The sequence below is a fragment of the Humulus lupulus genome, chromosome 9 (assembly GCF_963169125.1).
Source record: "Humulus lupulus chromosome 9, drHumLupu1.1, whole genome shotgun sequence".
Taxonomy (NCBI): Eukaryota; Viridiplantae; Streptophyta; class Magnoliopsida; order Rosales; family Cannabaceae; genus Humulus; species Humulus lupulus.
The window spans coordinates 1,897,234-1,920,204 of record NC_084801.1 but is presented as its reverse complement, the minus strand read 5'-3'; the positions used below and the strand labels follow the sequence as shown (position 1 = coordinate 1,920,204).

The following is a 22,971-nucleotide window of genomic DNA, read 5'->3' as shown; positions in this document are numbered from 1 at the left end:
TATGACTATGTAAGATACCGAAAACAGGGTACAAAACATTTTATTGTACGAGTGCTTATTTTTTTTATATGCACGTGCAATAAAATATTTAAACTTTGATCCTGGCATTATAAATTATTCATAATTTTTTGAAAATCGGTAGTATGTTTGCTATAAATACAATATACACAATCACATAAAAAATTAGGATTATAACTATACACATACCGAAAATACTAAAACCTAGTGATCTTTTTTCAAGAAAACCACTAAAGAACTAGCCTAAAATTTAATTACTAAATAGTGATGAATGTAGTTTTGTTTTGAAAATATATTAAAATATTTAAGGGTAATTTTAACAATAAATTAAGTATTTTCGCCGCTAAGCAATTGAATTGAGACAAGGGAGAGAGGACATATTATATTAAAGAGATGAGAGTTGAGAGAAAAAGAGGAAGCAAGAACATGTGATGGGATATGGGAATGAGATGTGGTAGTTAATGGAAGTTGGAAAACTAGAAAGAAAGAAGTCAAAAGAAGAGAAGTGGGTTTGACGTGATTCAAGGGGCCTTAATAAAGCCTAATCAAAATTATTAATTATTTAATTACTACAAGTGAATTATATATAATATATAGGGTAGTTTAAGTGGGGTGCTACTTTTGCCCTAGCACCCTTCCCTGTAACGGCGTCTATATTTTCGATACGTGAAAAAGTTAAAATTCAAATTTTTTATATGACGATGTACATTGTACTTATAACATGCATTCCAATAGTTTTCGAAAAATTCTAAATAATTTAAGATACTGAAAACATAGTTCAAACAATCAGTTGCACTCGTACTTTTTTTTTATTCGCGTGCAATTTACTAAGAAATTGATAGAATGACTATTATAACTACAAAGTACATTGTCATATATATATATATATGAAACGACTACAACGCATCCTTTTTTTGCAACACCGGTGCATCTTTTTTCTATTTCGGCACCTGGATAGATATAATCCCAAATTTTTTTATATGACGATATACATTGTAGGTATTTAGAATATCCTGCAAATTTTCAAGAAATTCTGAATAGTTTACGAAGCTGAAAACAGAGTTCAAACTTTCAAATTTTACATGCGTACACAAAAAAACAAGCACGCATGCAGCAAACAGTTTAGACTCTGTTTCGAAACCATAGTTTATTAAGAATTTATTGAAAATTTGTAGGATGTTCTAGATAGCTATAACATACACCATCATATAATTTTTTTTTTGGATTATAACTATTCAAGTACCGAAATAGAAAAAGTATGCACTAGTGTTGCAAAAAAAAAAGATGCGTTGTAGTCGCTCCCTATATGTAACGCCCTACTTCCTTAGAGTCGTTACTAAGTGAGGTTAAAATGTACAATCAACTTGCTAAACGAATTTTTTAAAACAAAAGTGTGATTAAGTGAAAGTCTAAGCTGTAATCTTTAAAAAGTACTCTATTACGATAAAAGTTCAAGAGTTTAACATTCAGGATCCCATAATTCCGTTTATAAAGTATTTACAACTCAAAACAAGTTTATAAGTAATTAACTATCAAAACTAGAGTTTGTACAGCCATTCCTCAAAAATATCCCCAACCAAAGCAGTCAGGCAGGCCGAACATGTACGCGTCGCCCCCACGCTCTCCGTACTCATGGCTGGTTGACTTTCTCTTTGCCCTTACCTGCAACACAGAGCAAGCCGAAACCCAGCAAGAAAACTTAAACAATACATAACATACACATAATATATAGCCACTATAGCAGACAACTCATATCTAGTCAGATAGTCCATAAAATCTAACACATACACGGCCATGCCGTCCCAGAAGCATTACCAAAGCCTGGGATCTCGGTCTATACCGTAAAGATATCCCATGTATCGGTTGGGGTCTCACCCTAACCACGAGCACTCTATGGGCTAAGTGGTATTCCCGGCTCCACTGCTGTTCTCGGCCCTTCGCCATTCAATCTGCTTTTACCATATTTAGCATTCTCAAATAACAATCAAACATACAATCATTCATATTAAGCTACATCCTAGCTACGATACAATCTAGGGCCGTGCCCTGCAACAATTCTATGGGCCCAAGCCCTGCTCTACGGGTGCTACAGTTTTCTTACCTGTATCCCGAGCTTTCCGATGCACCAAGATCACGAGCACGGTCCTCTAGCACGAGCCTCTCCAAAGACCTAGTCACAACACATATAAAACACCCTTTAATGCTAACCAATCCAAAACCACTTTCCGGGGCCAATCCCACACTCTCGGAACCCCCAAATCCCTAGAACAATACATCGAAGACATCCCCCGAACCCCCGGAACAAAGGCTCAAAATTGCAAAATCTCATGTTTTGAAAGTGGCCTAGCGTCGCAGCGCCCAGCAAGTCAGAGAGCTTCCCCTGCCCAGAATCAGCCTCGCGCCGCGGCGCCCAAGAACAGGGCCGCGACGCTCCTTCGCGAACCCAGAAATCTGGGTTTTTCCCGAACCAAAACACTCCCAATTCACTCCCAACATATACCCAAACCCCAAAATCAGTTTAAAACCCCAAACAAACCATTTAACAAACTATAAACCTCAACAACAAGATCAATTACTCACTTACACTCAAAATCCACTCTTGAGTTAAAGATTTCAGAAATTCAAACCATAACTCCTAAGACCTAAACCAAAGCTTGAAAAGTATAAACCATGCCTCTAACATCTCAAACCAAACCAGATATGAAACTCAAACATGATAAATTCTTACCTCAGTCAAGAACCCAGCTTGATTTCTCCTTAACTCTAGCTTCAAGTCACCTTCCTTTTGATTATCCCAACTCTGAATTCCATACAAAACTAGCCACCATCCTCTTTCAATTTCATGCTTATTCTCTAAAAAAACCAGACTTGAAAGTTAAACAAAACAGAGACAAATCCTTACCTCTGAACAATCTTGGCTTATGCCCAACTTAGTTGCCTTGAACCACCAAAAACTCTCCTCCTAGGTCTCCCAACTTCAGCCTTCCTCTTCTTCTCTTTTCTTCTGGATTTTCCTCAAATTTCAGCATAAACCCAATTGCCCAAGTGAAAATAACGTAAATGATCTTTCCCTCAACCAAAGCTATCTAAACCTCTACCAAAAGACCATCTTATCCCTCCATTAAAATCCCTTCTTAACTAAACCTCAAGGGCACTCTTGTCCTTTCACTTACATTTCAATTCTACCATTTCTCCATCTGAATTTGTTACTCTTAGTGATTACTAACGGTTACACAAGTTACCCGTTTACCAGTTACCATTAACTCACAAGAACTAAATTTACAAAATCCCCAAAACACCCCTGGGCTCCTCCCGAGCCGGGTATAAAATCTCGTTGTGACTTTTGAGTTATCTAGCTCTCTAGGACCGTCTCGGCACGTGCATCACATTAATATCACCACATCCACGTGGTACAAATCACATAATATAATTATCACATTTATGCCCCCAACAAGCTAAGATTACCAATTTACCCCTATCATACAAACGGGGCCCACATGCATATTTATACCACCTAAACATGCATTCTAATCACATATTCATTTAAATTCACATATTATCATATTAATTCACTTATTGCCCTCCAGGCACGCTAATCAAGGTCCTAAACCTTATTAGCAACTTAGGGTGTTACAATTATCCCCTCCTTACAAGAATTTCGTCCTCGAAATTACCTGAACAACTCGGGATGCCGCTCTCGCATATCGGACTCAAGCTCCCACGTCGCCTCTTCAACCTTGTTGTTCCTCCATAGCACTTTAACCAAGGCGATGGTATTGCTCCGCAAGACTTTGTCCTTCCTATCAAGGATCCGAACAGGCTTCTCCTCGTATGATAAATCGTGATCCAATTTCAAGTTCTCATAGCTCAGTACATGAGTAATATCCGATACATATTTCCGAAGCATAGACACATGAAACACGTCGTTGTAATGACCCAACTACTCTAGACTTTTGGACCATTAACGAAAACTATACATAAACACTAATCCTTAATAAAACTTACAAGTGAAAATACCATAACTTTATTAAGAAACTTGTAAAAATAAAAGTTAAACTCACATAAAATTCAAGTTAGGATATGGGATCCCATTGTTTTAAAATCAAAACATGACATAATTAAAAAGAGATTTACATAACAAAATGCGGAAAAATACATGTAAAAACCATAAGAAACAAACTACATCCTCGAATCGAAACGCTCGGCTCTTGAATCCATTCCGCCTCAATACACATTCTCCAAGCTTCCAAGAACCTTTCCCGCCACTAAGACTATTTTCCTGCACATAAAAACAAAAAGGAGTGAGCCTAATGTTCAGCAAGGAAAATCTAACACATAGTCCATACACATAAACTTCATAAAAACATAACATAACACTTATATCACATACATACTATAATGGTCATTATTACTTGGGGTCCCATAGACTAAACAAGTCATATGCCCATTAGATTAGTGGGGTCTTGCTAGCTAAGCAAGTCATATGCCCATAATCTATATAGGGCTTGTTAGTCATATGGGTCATATGCCCAAGTCTACAATCATACATATCATAACATATTGCATAACATAAAATCATAAGATAACATATAAAAGCATATAACATATAAATTCTATCCTATTTTCCTTACCAAAAATACCAAGATATGAGGACAGAGTTGGGACTTTGGAACACTCCTAAAAACCATTTATGAAAGGGTGAGTCTATTGAAGAAAAAGAGATGAAGGAACTATACTATTAAAATATACTTACCAAAACCTTGTGCTCAAGAACTTAGATTTCCTAACCAAAATAAAGAATAAGGTTAGAAGGCTGAGTAGAAGACTATGAGAACTTAAATAAAATAATACCAATGAACTAGAGTGTGGAAATACCTTGAAGACTTGTAAGACCAATCTAAACCTTGAACCAAAATGCTATAAAACCTTACTTCCCAAGTGTTTGATAAGCTTATGATGATCAAGCTTATGATTCCCAACCCAAGTGTTTACACTCTCACACTCACCTAGCAACTTGCAGCCTCTGAACTTAGAGTAAAAGATGAATAATGACTGGGTACTAGGTCCTATTTACAGAGTTTAGGAATGAAGAGATCTTCATTTAACTTGAATAAAAATAATGGCTTTTTAAGTGAAAATAATTTGAATTATTGTTCAGCAGAGGCTGAAGACTCGTTCAAAAAGATGCTGGACTTATCAAGAGGTTGAAGGTTTGAATGGGAAACGATTTTGAAAACTTTCAAAATGTGCTGAAAGGGGCGATATATTGCCTGGGCCAGTATGCCCGAGGCAATCGTGCATCGTTTCGGGTTTTTCGTATCTTCGTGCTGCGATATATCGCCCCCTATAGCTGCGATATATCGGCATACGCTGATTATTTAAACACGAAATTACACATTTTTAGCTTAATTTGAATTGAGTAAACAGCCTTGACTAAGCCCTCAAACGTTTTCAAAGCTGCTGACTGACCTTAGAGCATTCAAATTTTACCCTTAATAAATTTAATCCTCAAAATACTTAATCATTAATAACCCATACATAACATGTGCTATAATCCTATTGGTTCTTATTTAAACCTTATAGTATACTCAATATTATCCTCAATATCAATCATATTAATCAAACCTTAGGTTAATATTAATATTCTTAAACTATAGGTTAAACTTAGAAAATCTACAAGTAATACTATGAGTGTCCAAATAAATCCCGGTCTGAAACAAAAATCCACAGTCATAAAGATAATACTATTTTTACTATTATACTACTATCTAACTTAGCTAAGTAAAGTTCTTGGACTCTACAGTCGTGAACCCCTGATAGAGCTGGAGGCATCGCTAACCTGTAAGCTACCTCACCAACTCGTCGGTGTATGGTACGTGAATGGTTAAAAATAATTATAATTTTATTAAATGACTATGTAAAGTACCGAAAATAGGGTTCAAAACATTTTATTGTACGAGTGTTGATTTTTTCATGTGCACGTGCAACAAAATATTTGAACTTTGATTCTAGCATTATAAATTATTTATAATTTTTTGAAAACTAGTTGGATGTTTGCTATATATACAATACACACAGTCACCTAAAAAATTGGGATTAAAATTATACACGTACCACCAAAAACACTAAAAGTACATACACCTAGCGAACTTTTTTCAAGAAAACCACTAAAGAACTACCCTAAAATTTAATTAGTAAATGGTGATGAATGTAGTTTTGTTTTGAAAATATATTAAAATATTAAGGGTAATTTTAACAACAAATTAAGTATTTTCGCCGCTAAGCAATTGAATTGAGACAAGGGAGAGAGGGCATATTATATTAAAGAGATGGGAGTTGAGAGAAAAAGAGGAAGCAAGAACATGTGATGGCATATGGGAATGAGATGTGGTAGTTAATGGAAGTTGGAAAACTAGAATGAAAGAAGTCAAAAGAAGAGAAGTGGGTTTGACGTGATTCAAGGGACTTTAATAAAGCCTAATCAAAATTATTAATTATTTAATTACTACAAGTGAATTATATATAATATATAGGGTAGTTTCACACTGGTGCTACTTTTGCCCTAGCGCCCTTACCTATAAATGCATCTATATTTTCGATATGTGAAAAAGTTATAACTCAAATTTTTTATATGACAAAGTACACTGTACTTGTAACATGCATTCTAACAGTTTTCGAAAAATTCTAAATAATTTAAGGTACTGATAATATAGTTCAAACAATTAGTTGCACTCGTGCTATTTTTTTTATTCGTGTGCAATTAACTATGAAATTAATAGAATAACTATTATAACTACAAAGTTCATTGTCATATATATATATATAAATAAAATTAAGTTATATTTTTAATCATTGGATTAAGATCAATGATCCATATTTATAGTTGTTAATTGATATTTCTAAAAATAAATTTTAATTTTTTCAAATTTTTGAAAGGGTTACCTGATGAAAAACGTGTATTTATTATGAAAATATAATATTGTAAACTTTTTATTTTTCAAATAGATGTCAATTTCTAAAAAGTGTCTTTCATTGGTTGGAAACAACAATAATTATGACAAAAAAGAAATAATTAAATTCGAAATTAAAGTAGAAAAAAATATATTTACCTGTTAGTGCATTGCTATACCAAATCACTGTGTCGTTACATCATCATAATTATTAGTACTTATTTATGAATAGTAATTATTAATAAGTCTTCTATATATATATATATATACAATATAATATTTATATAAATAGTGGTTGTGAAAGTGAAAATATAATAGGGAGGCATATTAATGGATTATTTGTAAGAACATGCCAGATTAGATATGGATGCAAATAATGATGATATATAGAAAATGGTGAAGTGATGTGAGAAGGAAGAAGAAGAGAAAAGGGGCTTGCCTGCTCTAAATGGGTAACTTACGTGGCAATATTATGATCTTACTTATTCTATATATGCTTTTATTTAATAATATCCTACCAACACCACCCACTTCTTTCTTAAATTCACTCAAATTATACATGGATTCATAAACATTAATATTAATCACATACATATGATAATTACCAATGTTGGCCGCCAAAATATTTTAGTTGTTGCCAACTAATTACAATCAATTATTTGTTGAAACCATTTATTTTTGGAATTCTTTCCATATGAGTTCAATGTATATAAACTGTAACGCCCCAACTCCTGGGACCGTTACGGTGTGCTTTGTAAACAGTGCTAAACTCGCTAATCGAGTCGTTTGGCCAAAATCGTGAACTAAGTATGATTAGCGGTTTAGGGATTAAACATTTTGGTTAAGATGTAACGTTTCATTAGAACGTTTAATTAATACATTGGGATCCCGAAAATAAAGTTTCAGAGTCTATTACAGAAAACATTTACAACAGGCCGTTCTAAGCGGCAAAACAGGGTTCAACCCTAGTTCCACTTTAAACCTCGGCCGTGGCGGACGAGCAGCTGCATATGTACACGTCATCACCTAAGCTCTCCAACTCAAAGATGGTCCAGCTTCCTCTTGCCTTTACCTGCACCACGTAGCATCCGTGAGCCAAAGCCTAGCAAGAAAACACAATAAAGCATGATATAATATCAACAACGATCTTAATAACCATTCAGGACTATCAGTCCAGACAAATATGTGACAATAGCCAAAAGTCACAATAATGAGCATCGCTCCTTCTAGCCATGTGACGATAGGGTCACCAGGGCTTAACCGATAAGTGATTCCTTCTTAAGTTTGATTAGGACAGGTGCAAGGTGATTAGTCACCAACATAACCTTCCTCACGACTCTAGAGTCGAAACTATGGACAACGTCCATTAGCCATGTGACAAATGGTCACCGGGGTCATATACCTTGGCTATAGTCATCTGGTCGTAGACCAGGCAAGCGCTTTATAGTTCTCATTGACCTTCCGGTCGGTCCAGCATTAATACCCCATATGAGTCATTCAATGCCGACCTTGATTAGATCTAATCTTTATTTGGCCCGGCGTTCACAGCGCATTGCCACCTCTGACCCTTGGGTCGGTAACACACGACCAGTGCTCAGCCCGTGGTGAACTTAACTAATAAGTCACAGCTTCACAGACGGATCTGACACCACTGTCGATTCTGACTAATAAGTCAGCGCCATACACAGGTAAGCCATGCCACCAAACATATATCACATGTCCAATATCCATAAACAAGGTATTTAGCATGCTTACTAACAGATACCAGTACAATTAGGACCATGCACAATCACAGAGGCTCAAGCTCTGAACAATATCATACCCAGTATACAAAGCATGTCCTAATCACATGTTTCTCATGCATCATATGCAATACATCCAGCAATCTAACATGCACCAATAACAGCCATGCATGTCACGTTTAATAGTCAACCAACATGCATCAGGAATAGCCATGCATGTCATACATAATAATCAACCGACATGCATCATTAATAACCACGCATGTCATACTCATTAATCAACCAACATGCATCATAATAACCATGCATGTCTCATATACACAGGGTGCAGTTTTCTTACCTCAAAGTCGAGCTAGAATGATTAAAAGAACGACCCTTGAGAACAATCAATTTTTAGTCATTTAGCGGTCACCTAGTCATAACCAAATATAAGGTATCATCAATAAAAATGATCAACATAAGTTCCCAAATCAATATCTAGCCTCCGGGACATCAATCCCCACTTAACCGGGTACTAGGTTCAACCCCGAGGCTTATGGCTTGAATTCCCAAGCTTAAAAACATGTTTTTGGTCAAAATGGCCTTAAGGGCCGCGGCCCTCCCCTGCTGCGCCGCGGCGCACCCTCAAACAGAAAGGCTCCCCCCTGCCAGACGCCAAGGGCCGCGGTGCACCACAGCTGCGCCGCGGCGCTCAGCCCAGACCAGGCAAAAACCAGCACGCGAACTCAGAATTTGCCCCTGCGTTTTCCCTTAGAACCAGCCCCTCAAATTAGCCCAAAACCTCTTCCAAACACTCATTCAAACCTCTAGACATCACCCATAACCTCCCCTAATCAAAACCCAATCTTATCACCCATCAAAACCCCTTTAAATCCAAACTTCAAACAAGAAATCAAAGCTGAAAAACCAAAGAAGAAAACAGAGTACCACCTGAAGTAAGTGACTAGAACTCACCTTGGAACCTGTTTTGAGTCCCCTTTAATGGTTGTCATAAGTCCCCTAGCTGCCACCCTTGATTTCCTAGCTCAAAACCCTAAGATGGCCTCAAGAACACCAAAGAGAAGATGGTGAGGGATGGTGTACGGGTTGAAGAGGAGGAGAACTCTGTTTTGCCCTGTTCTTTCTATATATCCTTAGGGTCAAAAGACCATAATGCCCCTAAGCCAAATAAACCCCTCTAAAAGCTTCCGAGGGTAAAACCGTCCTTTCCCGTTTATCTTGTTAATTATAATAAACGCTCTCTAATCCCCGCTATTCTCAATATCCTCAAACACCAATACTTCATATCCCGTTACCCTAAAATCCCCGGTAACGCTATAGTCATTAATATCACCCCGAGACTCACCCCGAGCTTGAACCCGTTATGACTAGACCGAACACTTACATCTCATGATCCTCTCATGTCGATAGCTTGAATCAATCCACCTTATAGTGTGGCTATATTAATTAATCACAATCATGCACCCAAAATATACAATTACGCCCACAGTGGCCAAATTGCCAAAATACCCTCACAATAATAAATTCTCCCATATGCATGCATTCACCATCATATAATAATATAATTCACGTAAACATGCATATAATCATTAAATACTATAATAAATCAATTATGGCCCTCCCGGCCTCCTAATCAAGGCCCCTAACCTTATTAGGAAATTTGGGGCATTACATAAACAAATTCATTCAGAACCGTTTATTTTGTTTAAAGTTATATTTTTAAAATTACTCCTCCTATTTTTTAGGGTAATTTTTCGGTAGCCCCCTTCTTTGGTCTATGGTACGTGAATAGTTAATTATAATTATAATTATAATTTTTTTATATGACTACGCAAAGTACTGAAAATAGGGTTCAAAACATTTTATTGTACGAGTGTTGGTTTTTTTATATGCACGTGCAATAAAATATTTAAAATTTGAAATTCTGACACAATAAATTATTCAGAATTTCCCCAAAACTAGTGTGATATTTGCTATAAATACAATACACACAGTCACCTAAAAAAGTGGAATTAAAACTATACACGAACCGAAAACACATACACTAGTAATCTTTTTTCAAGAAAACCACTAAAGAACTACCCTAAAATTTAATTGGTAAATGGTGATGAATGTAGTTTTGTTTTGAAAATATATTAAAATATTTAAAGGTAATTTTAACAACAAATTAAGTATTTTCGCCGCTAAGTAATTAATTAAATTGAGACAAGAGAGAGATGGCATATTATATTTAAGAGATGAGAGTTGAGAGAAAAAGAGGAAGCAAGCACATGTGAGGGATATGGGAATGAGATGTGGTAGTTAATGGAAGTTGGAAAACTAGAAAGAAAGAAGTCAAAAGAAGAGAAGTGGGTTTGACGTGATTCAAGGGACCTTAATAAAGCCTAATCAAAATTATTAATTATTTAATTACTACAAGTGAATTATATATAATATATAGGGTAGTTTCACAGTGGGGTGCTATTTTTGCCCTAGCGCCCTTACCTATAAAGGCGTTTTTATTTTCGATATGTAAAAAAGTTGTAACTCAAATTTTTTATATGATGATGTACATTGTACTTATAACATGCATTACAACAGTTTTCGAAAAATTCTAAATAATTTAAGATACTGAAAACATAGTTCAAACAATTAGTTGCACTCGTATTTTTTTTTATTCGCGTGCAATTGACTAGGAAATTGATAGAATGACTATCATAACTACAAAGTACATTGTTATATATATATATATATGGAACGACTACAACACATCCTTTTTTTTACAACACTAGTGCATCATTTTTCTATTCAGAATTCAAATTGTCAATTATACGCGTACACAAAAAAACAGGCACGAGTGCAACTGACAGTTTAGACCCTATTTCGGTATCATAAACTATTCAAAATTTCTTAAAAATTTGCAGGATATTCTAAATACCTACAATGTATATCATCATATAAAAAAAATTAGAATTATATCTATCCAGGTGCCGAAATAGAAAAATGATGTATTAGTGTTACAAAAAAAAGATGCGTTGTAATCACTCCCTTTATATATATATATCTATATATAAAATTGAGTTATATTTTTTCAAGTGCCAAAAACACAAATGCCCTTTATCGTATCTGTCGGGGTAAATATCACTCCCCTATTATAGAATTTCACATAACATTTATAGTTGGTTTAGGTAGGTGGAAAAGTAGGCGTCGTAGTAGAAATAGTAGTAATGAGAGTAATGAATGCAATTAATGAATTAATTATGAAACAAAGAAAGAAAGAAAGAGGGACTTTGGGTCCTACACGACACGACACAACACAACACATGCATATCAAGATCTGTGGCCGTAGCGTGGCTTTGAACAGAACACATAACACACAATTTCTATATTTCCTAGTTGAAAATTGATGCATGCAGCTCCCCAAGCAAGCACTGCTGCTCTGCACTTAAACAAAAGGGTCTACCAAAAATGTTAACCTTCTCTTTTGTAATTATCAATAATCATGATATTTAAGATCTCTTCCAAATCCAAAGTACATAACATAGTATTATTTACGTGGACTAACCAGAGTGACATTAAAGGGTTGTTATGTTTAGTGTTTAGACCAAGAGAAACCAAACCAAACCAAACCAGAGAAAGCAGTGCACATGTTTGCTTATAAAAAGGGGCAGAAAGAGTGGACCCTTTCTCCTTATCCAAATAATACCATTTTAGAAAGCAACCCCACCACCACCACCCACTTCTACCAATACATATACAGATAGATACAGAGGCACAAAAACAATACAACCAAACACAGGGTCAAAGGAATCAAATCAACCCAATTAACTTAAGACACCAAATCAAATCATATCATATCATATCCTCAGCCCCAACTCCAACTCCAACTCCAACCCTTTTCTCATACAAGAACAATAATAATGAGAGCCAAACCACATCTCACATTTTCATCTTCTCTGTCACTTCACTTCTTCATTTCATCATACAACTTTATCAAAAATACCATCAACAACAACAAGTTGTGACCATCAACCATCAGCTCATAGGCTCCCAATCCCAGGTATACATACCATAACAAGTCATCTTTCATTTCTTAATCTCTGCCACGTGTAAGCTAAGCTAAGCTAAGCAATCCCAAAACAAAGAATGGATGGTTGTTTTCTCTTGTGTTGAACAACAACACCAACAACTCAAACCCCACATATCTATCAATACAATCATGAAAGTGATCTCCTTCTTTTGAAACATGAAAATGTGGTGGTTATGTAAAGACTTGTACATTTCTATACACCAAACCAAACTTTGGGAGACACACTCTACTTTCCATATCACTTTTTAATTCTGATGGAATGGATTGAATGAATATTAAGACCTCTCCAAAGCTGCACAACAACCACATCACACCGACATTATAGTGTTATGAAGAAACGTCTTAACAAAGCCATCATATCAATAATCAATTATCATGAATCATTCCTCACCAAATTTAACAAAACCACCTTACTTACAAAAGGTCTAAACTTTCCAGGTTTGACATGTTAGAAACATATTTTTATACAAAACAAACTAATTCTAAGGTATGATCATATAAAGATATAAATGCTTGTTCAAACTAAATGCAGCTAACTAAAACTTATGTTGGACTTTTATTTTATTTTCACTAATGTGTAAAGGCAAATCATTCGAAAAACAAAACAAGGTAATCACAACCTCTCAAAACTGTGAAAGTCATTGTATTTTGTATCTTAATTCTCACATTTCATTGGCTCATAAGTTGTATACACTGTTTCAAATTTGCATTATATGAAGGAATATGATTACTTTACAGGTCTCTACTTTTATACCAAATGTTGATGTAAGTGAATTTTCATTTTCAAATCGGTATACTGTCATTAGATCTATATACTGAAAAGTATTTTACACCAATTTGAACAAGTAAACTCACAAATTAAATCGTTTTGCTTTGAGCAATTCAAAATTCAATCTAAATGAGATAAGGTCGAAAACAATTTTGTATGGAACAAGTAAGAACAAATTTACCTTTAGACTACAAAAATTTAAAGAAGATCCTGAAAAGGGTAAGCAAGGAGATGAGTGTCCCACCCAAAAGACACATTCGAAGAATTTTTCCCCTCTTCGTTGAACCCAGCGATGTGAAATGGCAAAGAGCCACTTCTAAAACAGATTCTCCATCCAGAAAATACACCTAATAGATATCATAATGAGTTAGACCAAAAACAGAGTGGCTTTTAAAAAAATGCACCAAATCTGAATACTATTTTAGGATTTGTAACTTTTCCAGCGTTGATATATGCTATTGTTAAAAAAAATTAAGCAATTTCATAGAATAACTAACTGGGTATCTAAAACAACCAAAGAAAGAAAAAGTGGTTTTCATAAGACTATAAAAACAGAAGGTTAGATTTGCATATAAATGAATCCAGTTCTTTGAAAGATGTGATCAAGCTAGGTCATATAAATCTCATGGAGTGACAAGACAAAGTTTTGAAAGATGAAATGAAAGATAAGTTCTTCCACAACCACTAGAAAATCTCTATACATCACTTAAAAAAGTAACTTGTAACAGCCACCTCAAGACAAGGGTCAGAGCAAATGTACCAGCTTACCACTCCCATAATTTCCTAAATATCAACAATATTTTATCATGTTGTATAGTCAAATACTATAATCTTGTCATATTTTCGAAAAGGGAAGACGGCTTTTATATGGCTTAACCACAATTATCATAGTATAAAGCCAAGAGAAATGAAGACACATTTATTGGGAGCTGCCTTCATATTTCATATTTCTATCAAGTAAGAAGTCATGCTCATGCTTGACACTTCACACATACTAGTGGTACAATAGACTCTTCTGCAAGCATGTACCGATTTATTACTAATGATCTCTGCACTTTATTTTACATCCATGAGCCAAGTTGTTGGGGAATAAAATGAAATGTATGACCTATAATAAAAATTATGACAAGGTATTACGAGAAAACTCACCGGCAAACTGTTGAGAAGAGCAAGTGTTATTGAGACATGGAAAGTGCACACTAAGATTCTTTCTAGGATGTTTGGAAGATAGGCACCAAAATATAGCCAACGAGGTTGATATGCAGTTAGTTGAACTGAGCTTGCCATAGAGATCAAATCACCAACAAAAACAATAGTCCCACCACAATTAGATTCTGCAATATCGGAAGCCCTTGAATCCAGAGGTACTTTACTCCAATGTTGCAAGCATTCCACAGAATAAGGCCTTAAGTATGAAACTTCAACCCATATCATGCCTGGTGTTTGAATTGGACTTGAGCAGGTCCTATCCTATCGAAATCATTTAAATCAGTTTATCAAAATGCATTAAAATTTTCCAGTGAATTCCAGGCATAAGAAAATGGCAGTAATAGAATGTGTTGAGAAGTGTATGTCTTACAAACAAAGTAGAGGTTCAAACCTGTGAACATAAGCAACTGTTATGATCTGCTTTCGCTGTCACCCAACCGTCACCGCATTTAGCATGCTTGACAACTTGTTTAGCATTCAGGCAGTGGATTTGGTCATCTAATATGGTTTTATCAAAACAGGGAACAGTTGAAAATGCAGCAAGATCATCAGGACAATGAGAATGATCTTCTAGTTGCATCTTGATGCTTTCTTCCAACAGAGAATGAGGAACACAGTACCCCTTTCCACTATTGATTATTCCAATGCTTTTGACATTTCTGGAACTATTCATATTACGAAGTGCAAATTTATTTTTGAAATCAGCCATCTTTATCCATTGGTGGGGACTATTGATGCTGACACCATCCATTGAGACAATAAGATCACCAGGGGATAAGTGGCCAGAGAGAGGTGAAGAAGAAGATACAGCCAAAACCTATTCTAGGAAATTAAGATATACACACAATAAGCATGGATTATTTTTTAACAAAAATCTAGAAGAAAAACAGATATAAGTGATTAGTGAAGTACCATAGGTGTTCCAGTATGTTGGTAAAAGGGAAACAAAATCCAAGGCAGGAGAAATAATACCAATCCACAAAGTGAACAGCACTAAACAGAGAGGCAAAGTAGAGAATTGCATGTGTTAGGTTACAACTTACAAATAGAATAGAAAAAAAAAAAATTATGTCATGTGATATCTTACCACTGCATTGTGCCAAATGCCAGCACAATATATACGGAGAGAAGCAAAATGTGTCAATGATTGGAGCAAGTCATGGTTGAAAGCCACCAAAGCACCAGGAAACACAAATGCAATGAAGATGGCAATGTACTCCATCTCAACGCCTTCACTGCAAAACAGAATGAAAGCTATTAAAGCTGAAATGGGTTGAGCAAACACTTAGAGAGAGAGAGAGAGAGAGAGAGACCTGGCAGCAGCAAGGGCATGGCCAAATTCATGAAATGATACAGAGATGAAAGTAGAAAGTACTACGTAGATAGCATCAGCAGCAGAAGGAGAAGAGGAGAAGGGCCAAAAACCAAACAAAGAGGCACTTGAAACATCACCCAACCAACTTTCTGGGAAAATATGCAGAGCTCTACCAAAATCCCAGAGGAGAATCTGGAGAGTAACACAAAGAAGAAGAAAAGGAAGAATATAAGAAAGCATTGAAAAGACAAAAGAAAAAAGGAAAAGAAAACAAAGTGAAGCAAGCTACCAGTGAAACCGCAAGAAGAGTGGTTAAGGTGAAGCCAACCCCAATGGAGAACCATGGTGTGAGAAGGGCAGCGTGTTTTCTTCCAAAACGGAAAAGAGGTTGGTTGAGAGCAAAGATCTTGTAGTCCAAGTACCAACAACAACCAGAAGAAGAAAAAGATGAAGACGAAAGAGGCAACAGTTGAGTGTGATTACTTCCTCTTCTTGTCCTTCTCACCCGCCTCCCTTCCATTTTCTTTGAAGCTTATATCTAAAACACAAGATAATTCAATTAACATATTATTCAACATAATTAAAATTCAAACTTAAAAAACATTTTCAAATGAAGACAAATCAGCTTGAAAGAAAACATTTTCGAAAGTAGAAAGTACTTTAACCATGGACTTAATAGTTGGTATTCTGTTGTAAATGGTAAATAACAGAAATTATAAGATAGAAAACCACTAACCCTTAGGAGCAGAGGAATATGCCAAATGTTGGGAACGTCATACAGAGTGAGATGACGTTATCTTTCTGTAAAAATACAAGTAAAACACATTAGAAAGAAGTTTTATGCGCTTAATATTTCAACTAATTGCCAGAGCTCCACCTTTACGTGGCAAAACTGAGACAGCTTCACCTTCACGTTCTCATCAAGTGCCTATAGAGTAGGTGTCAGAGTGAGCAAGAGATGAAAAAAATGAAATGAGAGAAAAGAGATGATTTGATCAAATGAGCTCAACAACTTGATAGTTGAGTCAGAGTGTTTATTTATACATAACAAGATTACATCCAAGAAAACACTTATTCCTCTAACTACCTATAAGAGAACATAAATAGTATATAGAGAGAAGATGTACTGAGACGACAACTGAAGGCTTCATTATTATCTTTTCAAAAGGAAAAAAAAAAGACAAAACTTGTGGGATTCGTTCCAAAAATAAGCAACAACTTCAAAAAGAGTAGTTTTTTTTCCATGTATTTTTCACAGCAACCCCATTAATCTATTTACAAGCTAATAGAAAACATGTACAATAATAATGAGGAATCAACAAAGATTAATTCACCTAGAGAAATGCAGACAAACAATAAGAACAACACCTGAGAGCTGAGAAGCTAGATAGTCTGAGATGCAATATTTCAAAGTGAACATCATTGTCCCACCCAACAGGCTATCTTGCAATAATTTAGAATACCAATCCATTTTGGGGACATTTGAAAATTAGAGTACGTGTATACAAGATTCATAAATTAATGATTAGCTAAATAATAATCTTATCCAAGCTCAATAATATTTCTTAAGAAAACTTTGCCAATAATACTATTTTTCTTTATTTCTCCATTTTTATATATAATCTAACTTTTAAGCAAAAGACATCAATAACCAGTGTTGAAGTTGTTAATATATTTTGACCAAAAATTTAGATAGTTAAGAAATTATGAAATAAATACATAAAATAAATAATGAGTGGCAATATTTAAACAATTGGTCTTTTGTGAATGATTAAAAAGATAGTATAGATCGCAAATGAGCATCTCAATCACACATTTACTCATTATCTATACATGATAAATAAAAATTCTAAAATAAATTCCTATTTGCACACATCGGGGGATTCCAATTTAGCTATTCATACCTTGAAGACTGGTTCCAAAGCTTCAGATTGTGTGATATCTTTTCATATCTTATGAAGCGACATGTTTGTGTGATAAGCTTGCCCAGCCTGGCTTATAAAATAGCAAATCTCAATCTGATTTAGTAAAGGGTATATATTTTTTGTTAATAAGCTTATAAAAGAGAGAATTTTATGTTGATCAAAACAACAACTTTTAGTTGAAAAGTAAAGATAATATAAAATCTTATTTAACTTTAGACTCTTAATTAGTTTACGTTAATATCTAGAAACTAATTTTCAATCATGTCATGTATGAGCTCATATCTGCATAATAAAGAAAAGAACATCCATAGTAATAATAACACATTGCTTCTGTTTGTTTCTCAATTAGAAATAGAAATGATGGTGCACACTTTATTATGCCAAAATGGTTTTACAAATTTAGAATTTAAATTACAAACATAATAATTATGAAGTAATCTAACATAGAAAGCAAGATGTGAAGAAAACATAAACATAGGCAGAGTGAGAGTGAGAGAGAAGCACAGAGTGCAGCATTTTTACAAACACCTCACATGCACAGAACAGAAGCTATATGGTGGAAGATCTAGATAAACGGTTGAAGGTCATACATCATTATAAATCAAGAACCTTTTAAAGTGTTTGATTAGTATGTATATGCAGGTCCAGTTTTCCAATTGAAACCACCAGGCACCTGGTGAAGTGGCTGCCTAAGTGCAACTTAAGATCCAAAAAAGAAAAGAAAAGAAATGGCTTTACCTAATAGTAATGAAGCTGAAGCTGAAGCTTGGATTTTGATGAGTTTAGCTCAAGGGACTCAAGAATCAGAAAGAAGCCAAGTAGTTCTTGACGAAGAATCAATTCATTCACTCTTCTCTTCTCTTCCGAAAAGAAAAGAAGAAGAAGAAGAAGAAGAAGCCAACGTTACGTTGTTTGCTTTGGTTTGGGGCTGTAACTACTAACTTATATAATATGACCTTCTCCAACAATTTGCATTTACTAAAATACCCTTAATCAAACTAAACAAAAAAAAAAAAAACCAAATAAAAACTCAAACTTTACTCTTCTACACTAAAATAAATTCAACCTCGACTATCCCATCAATCTCCGTAACCTTCCAACATTGTCCTTATTAGATACTCTCCAATTGATTAGTGAGTTTTTTCCTTCAAAGAGAATAAAAAATCATGGCTTTATAAATTCTTTTGTTATAGTTGTGATTAGTGTTTATATTTGCTTGCTGTCGTTGATTTTTCATATTATTTGTTGGGTGAGCAAAATGAATTCTAAGTGTTTGATAAAATGCCTAAACGAACTCTAATTGTTGTTGTTTGGTTATTTTAGGGCATATTGTACCTAAAAAATTGCTTCTTGTTCCCACCAAAAAATAAATAAAAAATTGCTTCTTGTGGTTATGGGTTATTCATGATAGCTGTGTGTTATTTGTTGGATGAGCAAAATGACCTCTAAGTGTTTGATAAAATGCCTTAGTATACTAAAAAACCGATCTTTTTTAATATTGTAGATATTGTTCAAGTATTTTGGTAGCTTAGTAGTTAGTCTAACTAGTGATGATGATAGTCATTGTTTTGTTTATTATTAAAGTTTTTTATAAATTTGTCAAACTAGTCATCATTTATGTTTTTTCTTTAATAATTTTGGGACATCTCGTTGTCCTTCTAAACATACATATTTATTTAATTAAAATTTTCTACTAAATGATTGCTAATTATAAATGTATATGTATTAAGAGATTTGTTAGCAAGCATCATTTGAGTAATTTCAATAAATTTTTTTATCAATTAGTTTCTTTTATTAGTAAAAAAGTAGACTTTTGGTGCTTTTGATATGGAAGGCTGTGCCTCCAATAGTTTAGTTTAGAGTCGTCAAATTCAAACGTGCCTCAAATGCCAAGACAACCTATTGTGAAACTAATATTTTTTTCTTTCTATTGTATTGCTTAATTAGTGAAACTAATATTTATTTTTCCCTAATAGTGGTGATTGTGCAGTGTACACAATCAAATTCACGAACATTACATGGCACATCAAGAATTTGGATGGCTCTCTTATGATTTTTTTGCATGAGAAGAGAAAAATAGTGTAAAGATACAAACTCAGACAGTGAGTGCTCTTCTTCTTTGTTCGTCTTGTTGATTCGCTTCAATGCTGCCTTCCCTTTCCATTTCAATCAAGGCTTTAGGTCGTTCTGTTTCCAAGGCTCAATCCCTGCTCACAAGGTACTATCTATATATCTTTCTCTTTCACTTTCAGTCTTTCTTGAGAGACCACTACTCACTATTCTTCAACTCAAACAAAGCTAGTGTTTTATGTAGGAGGAGGTTAACAACATCATCATCATCATCATCTTCTTTATTCAAAAACACTTGCTTTACCTTTGCCCACTCTCATACGTACCATAGCAGTGGTAGTAGATGTAGTAGATACATGATGATGAGTTCAGCTACCTCTCTTGAACTCAACTTCCACAGTGATGTTGTAAGGTTTTCGCTAACTGATAATAGTATGAACAATAAGCAGCAGCAGCAGCAGCAGCCCAAATTCAAACGCCGTAAGATGTCCAAGAAGGCCAAAATCAATCAATTAAAATTCTATCGTTTGAAGGCCAGGAAGAAGATCAATTCTCCCAACCCGGAAGTTAGGATTCGATATAAACTTGAAAAGGTACTACATATCCTTCTTATCTCTAACACTCACACTCAGAGACTGTTTCCTTCAATTCTCCATTATCCATTTTTCTTCAGGCAAAACGGAAGGAGGTATGGCTGATTGACAAGCTGAGGAAAATGGAGCTTCCCAAAACCCCACATGAAACAGAACCACATGACCCTGAAGCTCTAACCGAGGAAGAGAAGCATTACATTAAACGTACGGGTGAGAAAAAGAAGAATTATGTCCCTGTGGGTAGGCGTGGAGTGTTTGGAGGGGTTGTTCTCAATATGCATCTTCACTGGAAGAAGCATGAGACTGTCAAGGTTGTTTGCCGTCCTTGTAAGCCTGACCAGCTCCATGAATATGCTCAGGACCTTGCTCGACTCAGCAAAGGCATTATCATTGACATCAAGCATGACAATACTATTCTTTTTTACCGGGGAAAGAACTATGTCCAGCCTACCGTCATGTCACCTCCACATACACTCTCCAAAGACAAGGTATAACTCAACTCTTGTCTGTCTGTCTTTTTTTTTTTTTGGCATCATTCCCTGTGGTTTGGCTGATTTGCACTCATAGTAAACTTTGGGCGGTCACTAGAATCACAATCCTATTGCTAGTAAAAAACGTAGGAATGTTATTCAGAAGTGTTTGTGAAAGACTGTCTATACAGTAGACAATTCGTTGAAAGAACCATATTTAGTTATGCTTTGGCACTTAGTACTTGTGATATGCTTATACGGGTAGAGAAGATTGTGTTGTATTACTCTTCCTTGTCTCCTGTAATTTTCCATGAGAAATTCTTTTCACATTAGTTGGTATTCTGCTGTAAATTGCAGGCCTTGGAAAAGTACAAGTTTTTACAGTCCCTTGAGCATACAAGTCAGTTCATAGAAAAGTTGGAGAAAGAGCTTGAAGAGTATCTGAAGCACCTTGCTCGGTACAAGCAAGGAAAAGAAGACGCACAAAAAGATTCTATGGTTAATACACACTCACACAATAGTCTTGTTTAATACTTTTGGCCATTTAGTGTGAAACATTTAGAAGCCTCTTAGCTAGTCACTAGAACCAATCTACAAGAGTACTGCTACTAAATATGGTACTTTTTGACAATAAAATTTTTAAATTCCTACCAACGTCTTTGTCTTTGATTCTGTTTTTTTTTTAAAAAAAAAAACTTTGGTTAGCTTAAGAATAGCATTTGTGAAAGCATGTCACAATTTTCTTATAGTTTGTCTGAATTTTAATAACAAAATTTGGCTAATAAAAAATCGAGTTTGTGAAAGCATACGACATATGTTTACTTTTGCGCATTTGAGATTTCTGACTCAGACCTTGCTCAATCGAGTTGACAAGTCTATTTTTCTTTACATCTAAGGGATTTTGCTTTTTGCATTTTGCATTTTGATCTTATTGTGTATCTCAATAAGGGAATTGAGTTGGATTATCATTTGGTTGATTTATATATATGTAGTGAAGGAATTTCAGCAAGAATCTATTCCAAGATCAGCACACAGACCAACAAAGTATGCACAGCCAAAACAAGTGTCAAAACCTCAATAGAACAGTAAATAAAAGGAAACCAGAAAATTTATACTGGTTCAGATTACAATGAATAATCCAACATCCAGCTCCAGTTGTTAGCGTTGCCTCATAACCTTTATGAAGAAATGCAAGAGTTTTAGAGATACAAGTCGGTAAAAGAGAGCCTCGTACAAATTTCTTGTACACTCAACACAGAAGTTTATCAATAGCACCTCTGGTTTTTTCTCTCTCTGCACAATGATTCACTCTTTCTCTCTTCTGCTGCCACCACAGAGAAAGTCTTGGATCCATCCAGGTATAGCAAATATTGGAATTTCCTTGCCCGGAGAACCAGCTGTACAAGTTTGTTACTCTCTGACCAATGATAAATTTAAGATGGCCCTGCTACTGCACAGTGATGCCATTGTTTTCTTCATCCTTATTAATTTGGAATCTCTAGATTGAGGGTTTGTTAGTGAGTTATTCTTGTAGCATTTTCTGTTATGTAATGATAAATTTGTTAGCCAGTTATTGGAAATGATGGCTATAGTTGGAAATCATGTTAAAGTTTTCAGAGATGAGCAGTGCATTCTCTGCAGTTTTTTTCAGGTTGTGGATTGGTAATGCAGTTCACAAACTCATATTTTGGGTATTGGTATTTAGTATTTTGGTAGGTAGAAGTAGAAATATGAATGAGAAAATGTTTTGTGTACAATTCAGAAAAGTTGTCATGTTTTGGTGATGAGCATATAACTGAAGTGAGTTGATAGAAAAGTTGGCATTCACAAGCAAAGCAACC

General features: G+C 35.0%; 2 protein-coding genes across 7 annotated transcripts; one reads left to right on the top strand and one right to left on the bottom strand.

Annotated features, from left to right (window-relative positions):
• Positions 1-12,149: 12,149 nt before the first annotated feature.
• Positions 12,150-18,920, bottom strand: LOC133802188 (membrane-bound transcription factor site-2 protease homolog). Of its 3 annotated transcripts, none has more exons than XM_062240463.1 (12): positions 18,736-18,920; positions 17,977-18,090; positions 16,950-17,000; positions 16,809-16,873; positions 16,362-16,610; positions 16,071-16,264; positions 15,845-15,992; positions 15,670-15,750; positions 15,149-15,574; positions 14,698-15,018; positions 13,730-13,895; positions 12,150-13,071 (listed from the first exon to the last, which is right to left on the bottom strand). In XM_062240463.1, exons 5-11 carry the CDS (start codon positions 16,590-16,592, stop codon positions 13,737-13,739), a joined length of 1,560 nt encoding a protein of 519 aa, XP_062096447.1. In that variant the 5' UTR covers positions 16,593-16,610; positions 16,809-16,873; positions 16,950-17,000; positions 17,977-18,090; positions 18,736-18,920; the 3' UTR covers positions 12,150-13,071; positions 13,730-13,736. The 3 variants fall into 3 exon arrangements, with proteins under 3 accessions (XP_062096447.1, XP_062096448.1, XP_062096446.1); XM_062240464.1 differs by having other exon boundaries at positions 17,977-18,067; XM_062240462.1 differs by having other exon boundaries at positions 17,977-18,063.
• Positions 18,921-19,002: 82 nt separating this feature from the next.
• Positions 19,003-22,824, top strand: LOC133802189 (uncharacterized CRM domain-containing protein At3g25440, chloroplastic). 4 transcript variants are annotated; one of them, XM_062240466.1, is made up of 6 exons: positions 19,003-19,130; positions 19,988-20,215; positions 20,300-20,660; positions 20,741-21,148; positions 21,488-21,628; positions 22,128-22,824. In XM_062240466.1, the coding sequence occupies exons 2-6, from the start codon at positions 20,142-20,144 to the stop codon at positions 22,209-22,211; spliced, it is 1,068 nt and encodes a 355-aa protein (XP_062096450.1). In that variant the 5' UTR covers positions 19,003-19,130; positions 19,988-20,141; the 3' UTR covers positions 22,212-22,824. The 4 variants fall into 4 exon arrangements, with proteins under 4 accessions (XP_062096450.1, XP_062096451.1, XP_062096449.1 ...); XM_062240467.1 differs by having other exon boundaries at positions 19,022-19,130; positions 19,974-20,215; positions 20,312-20,660; XM_062240465.1 differs by having other exon boundaries at positions 19,022-19,130; positions 19,974-20,215.
• Positions 22,825-22,971: the final 147 nt, after the last annotated feature.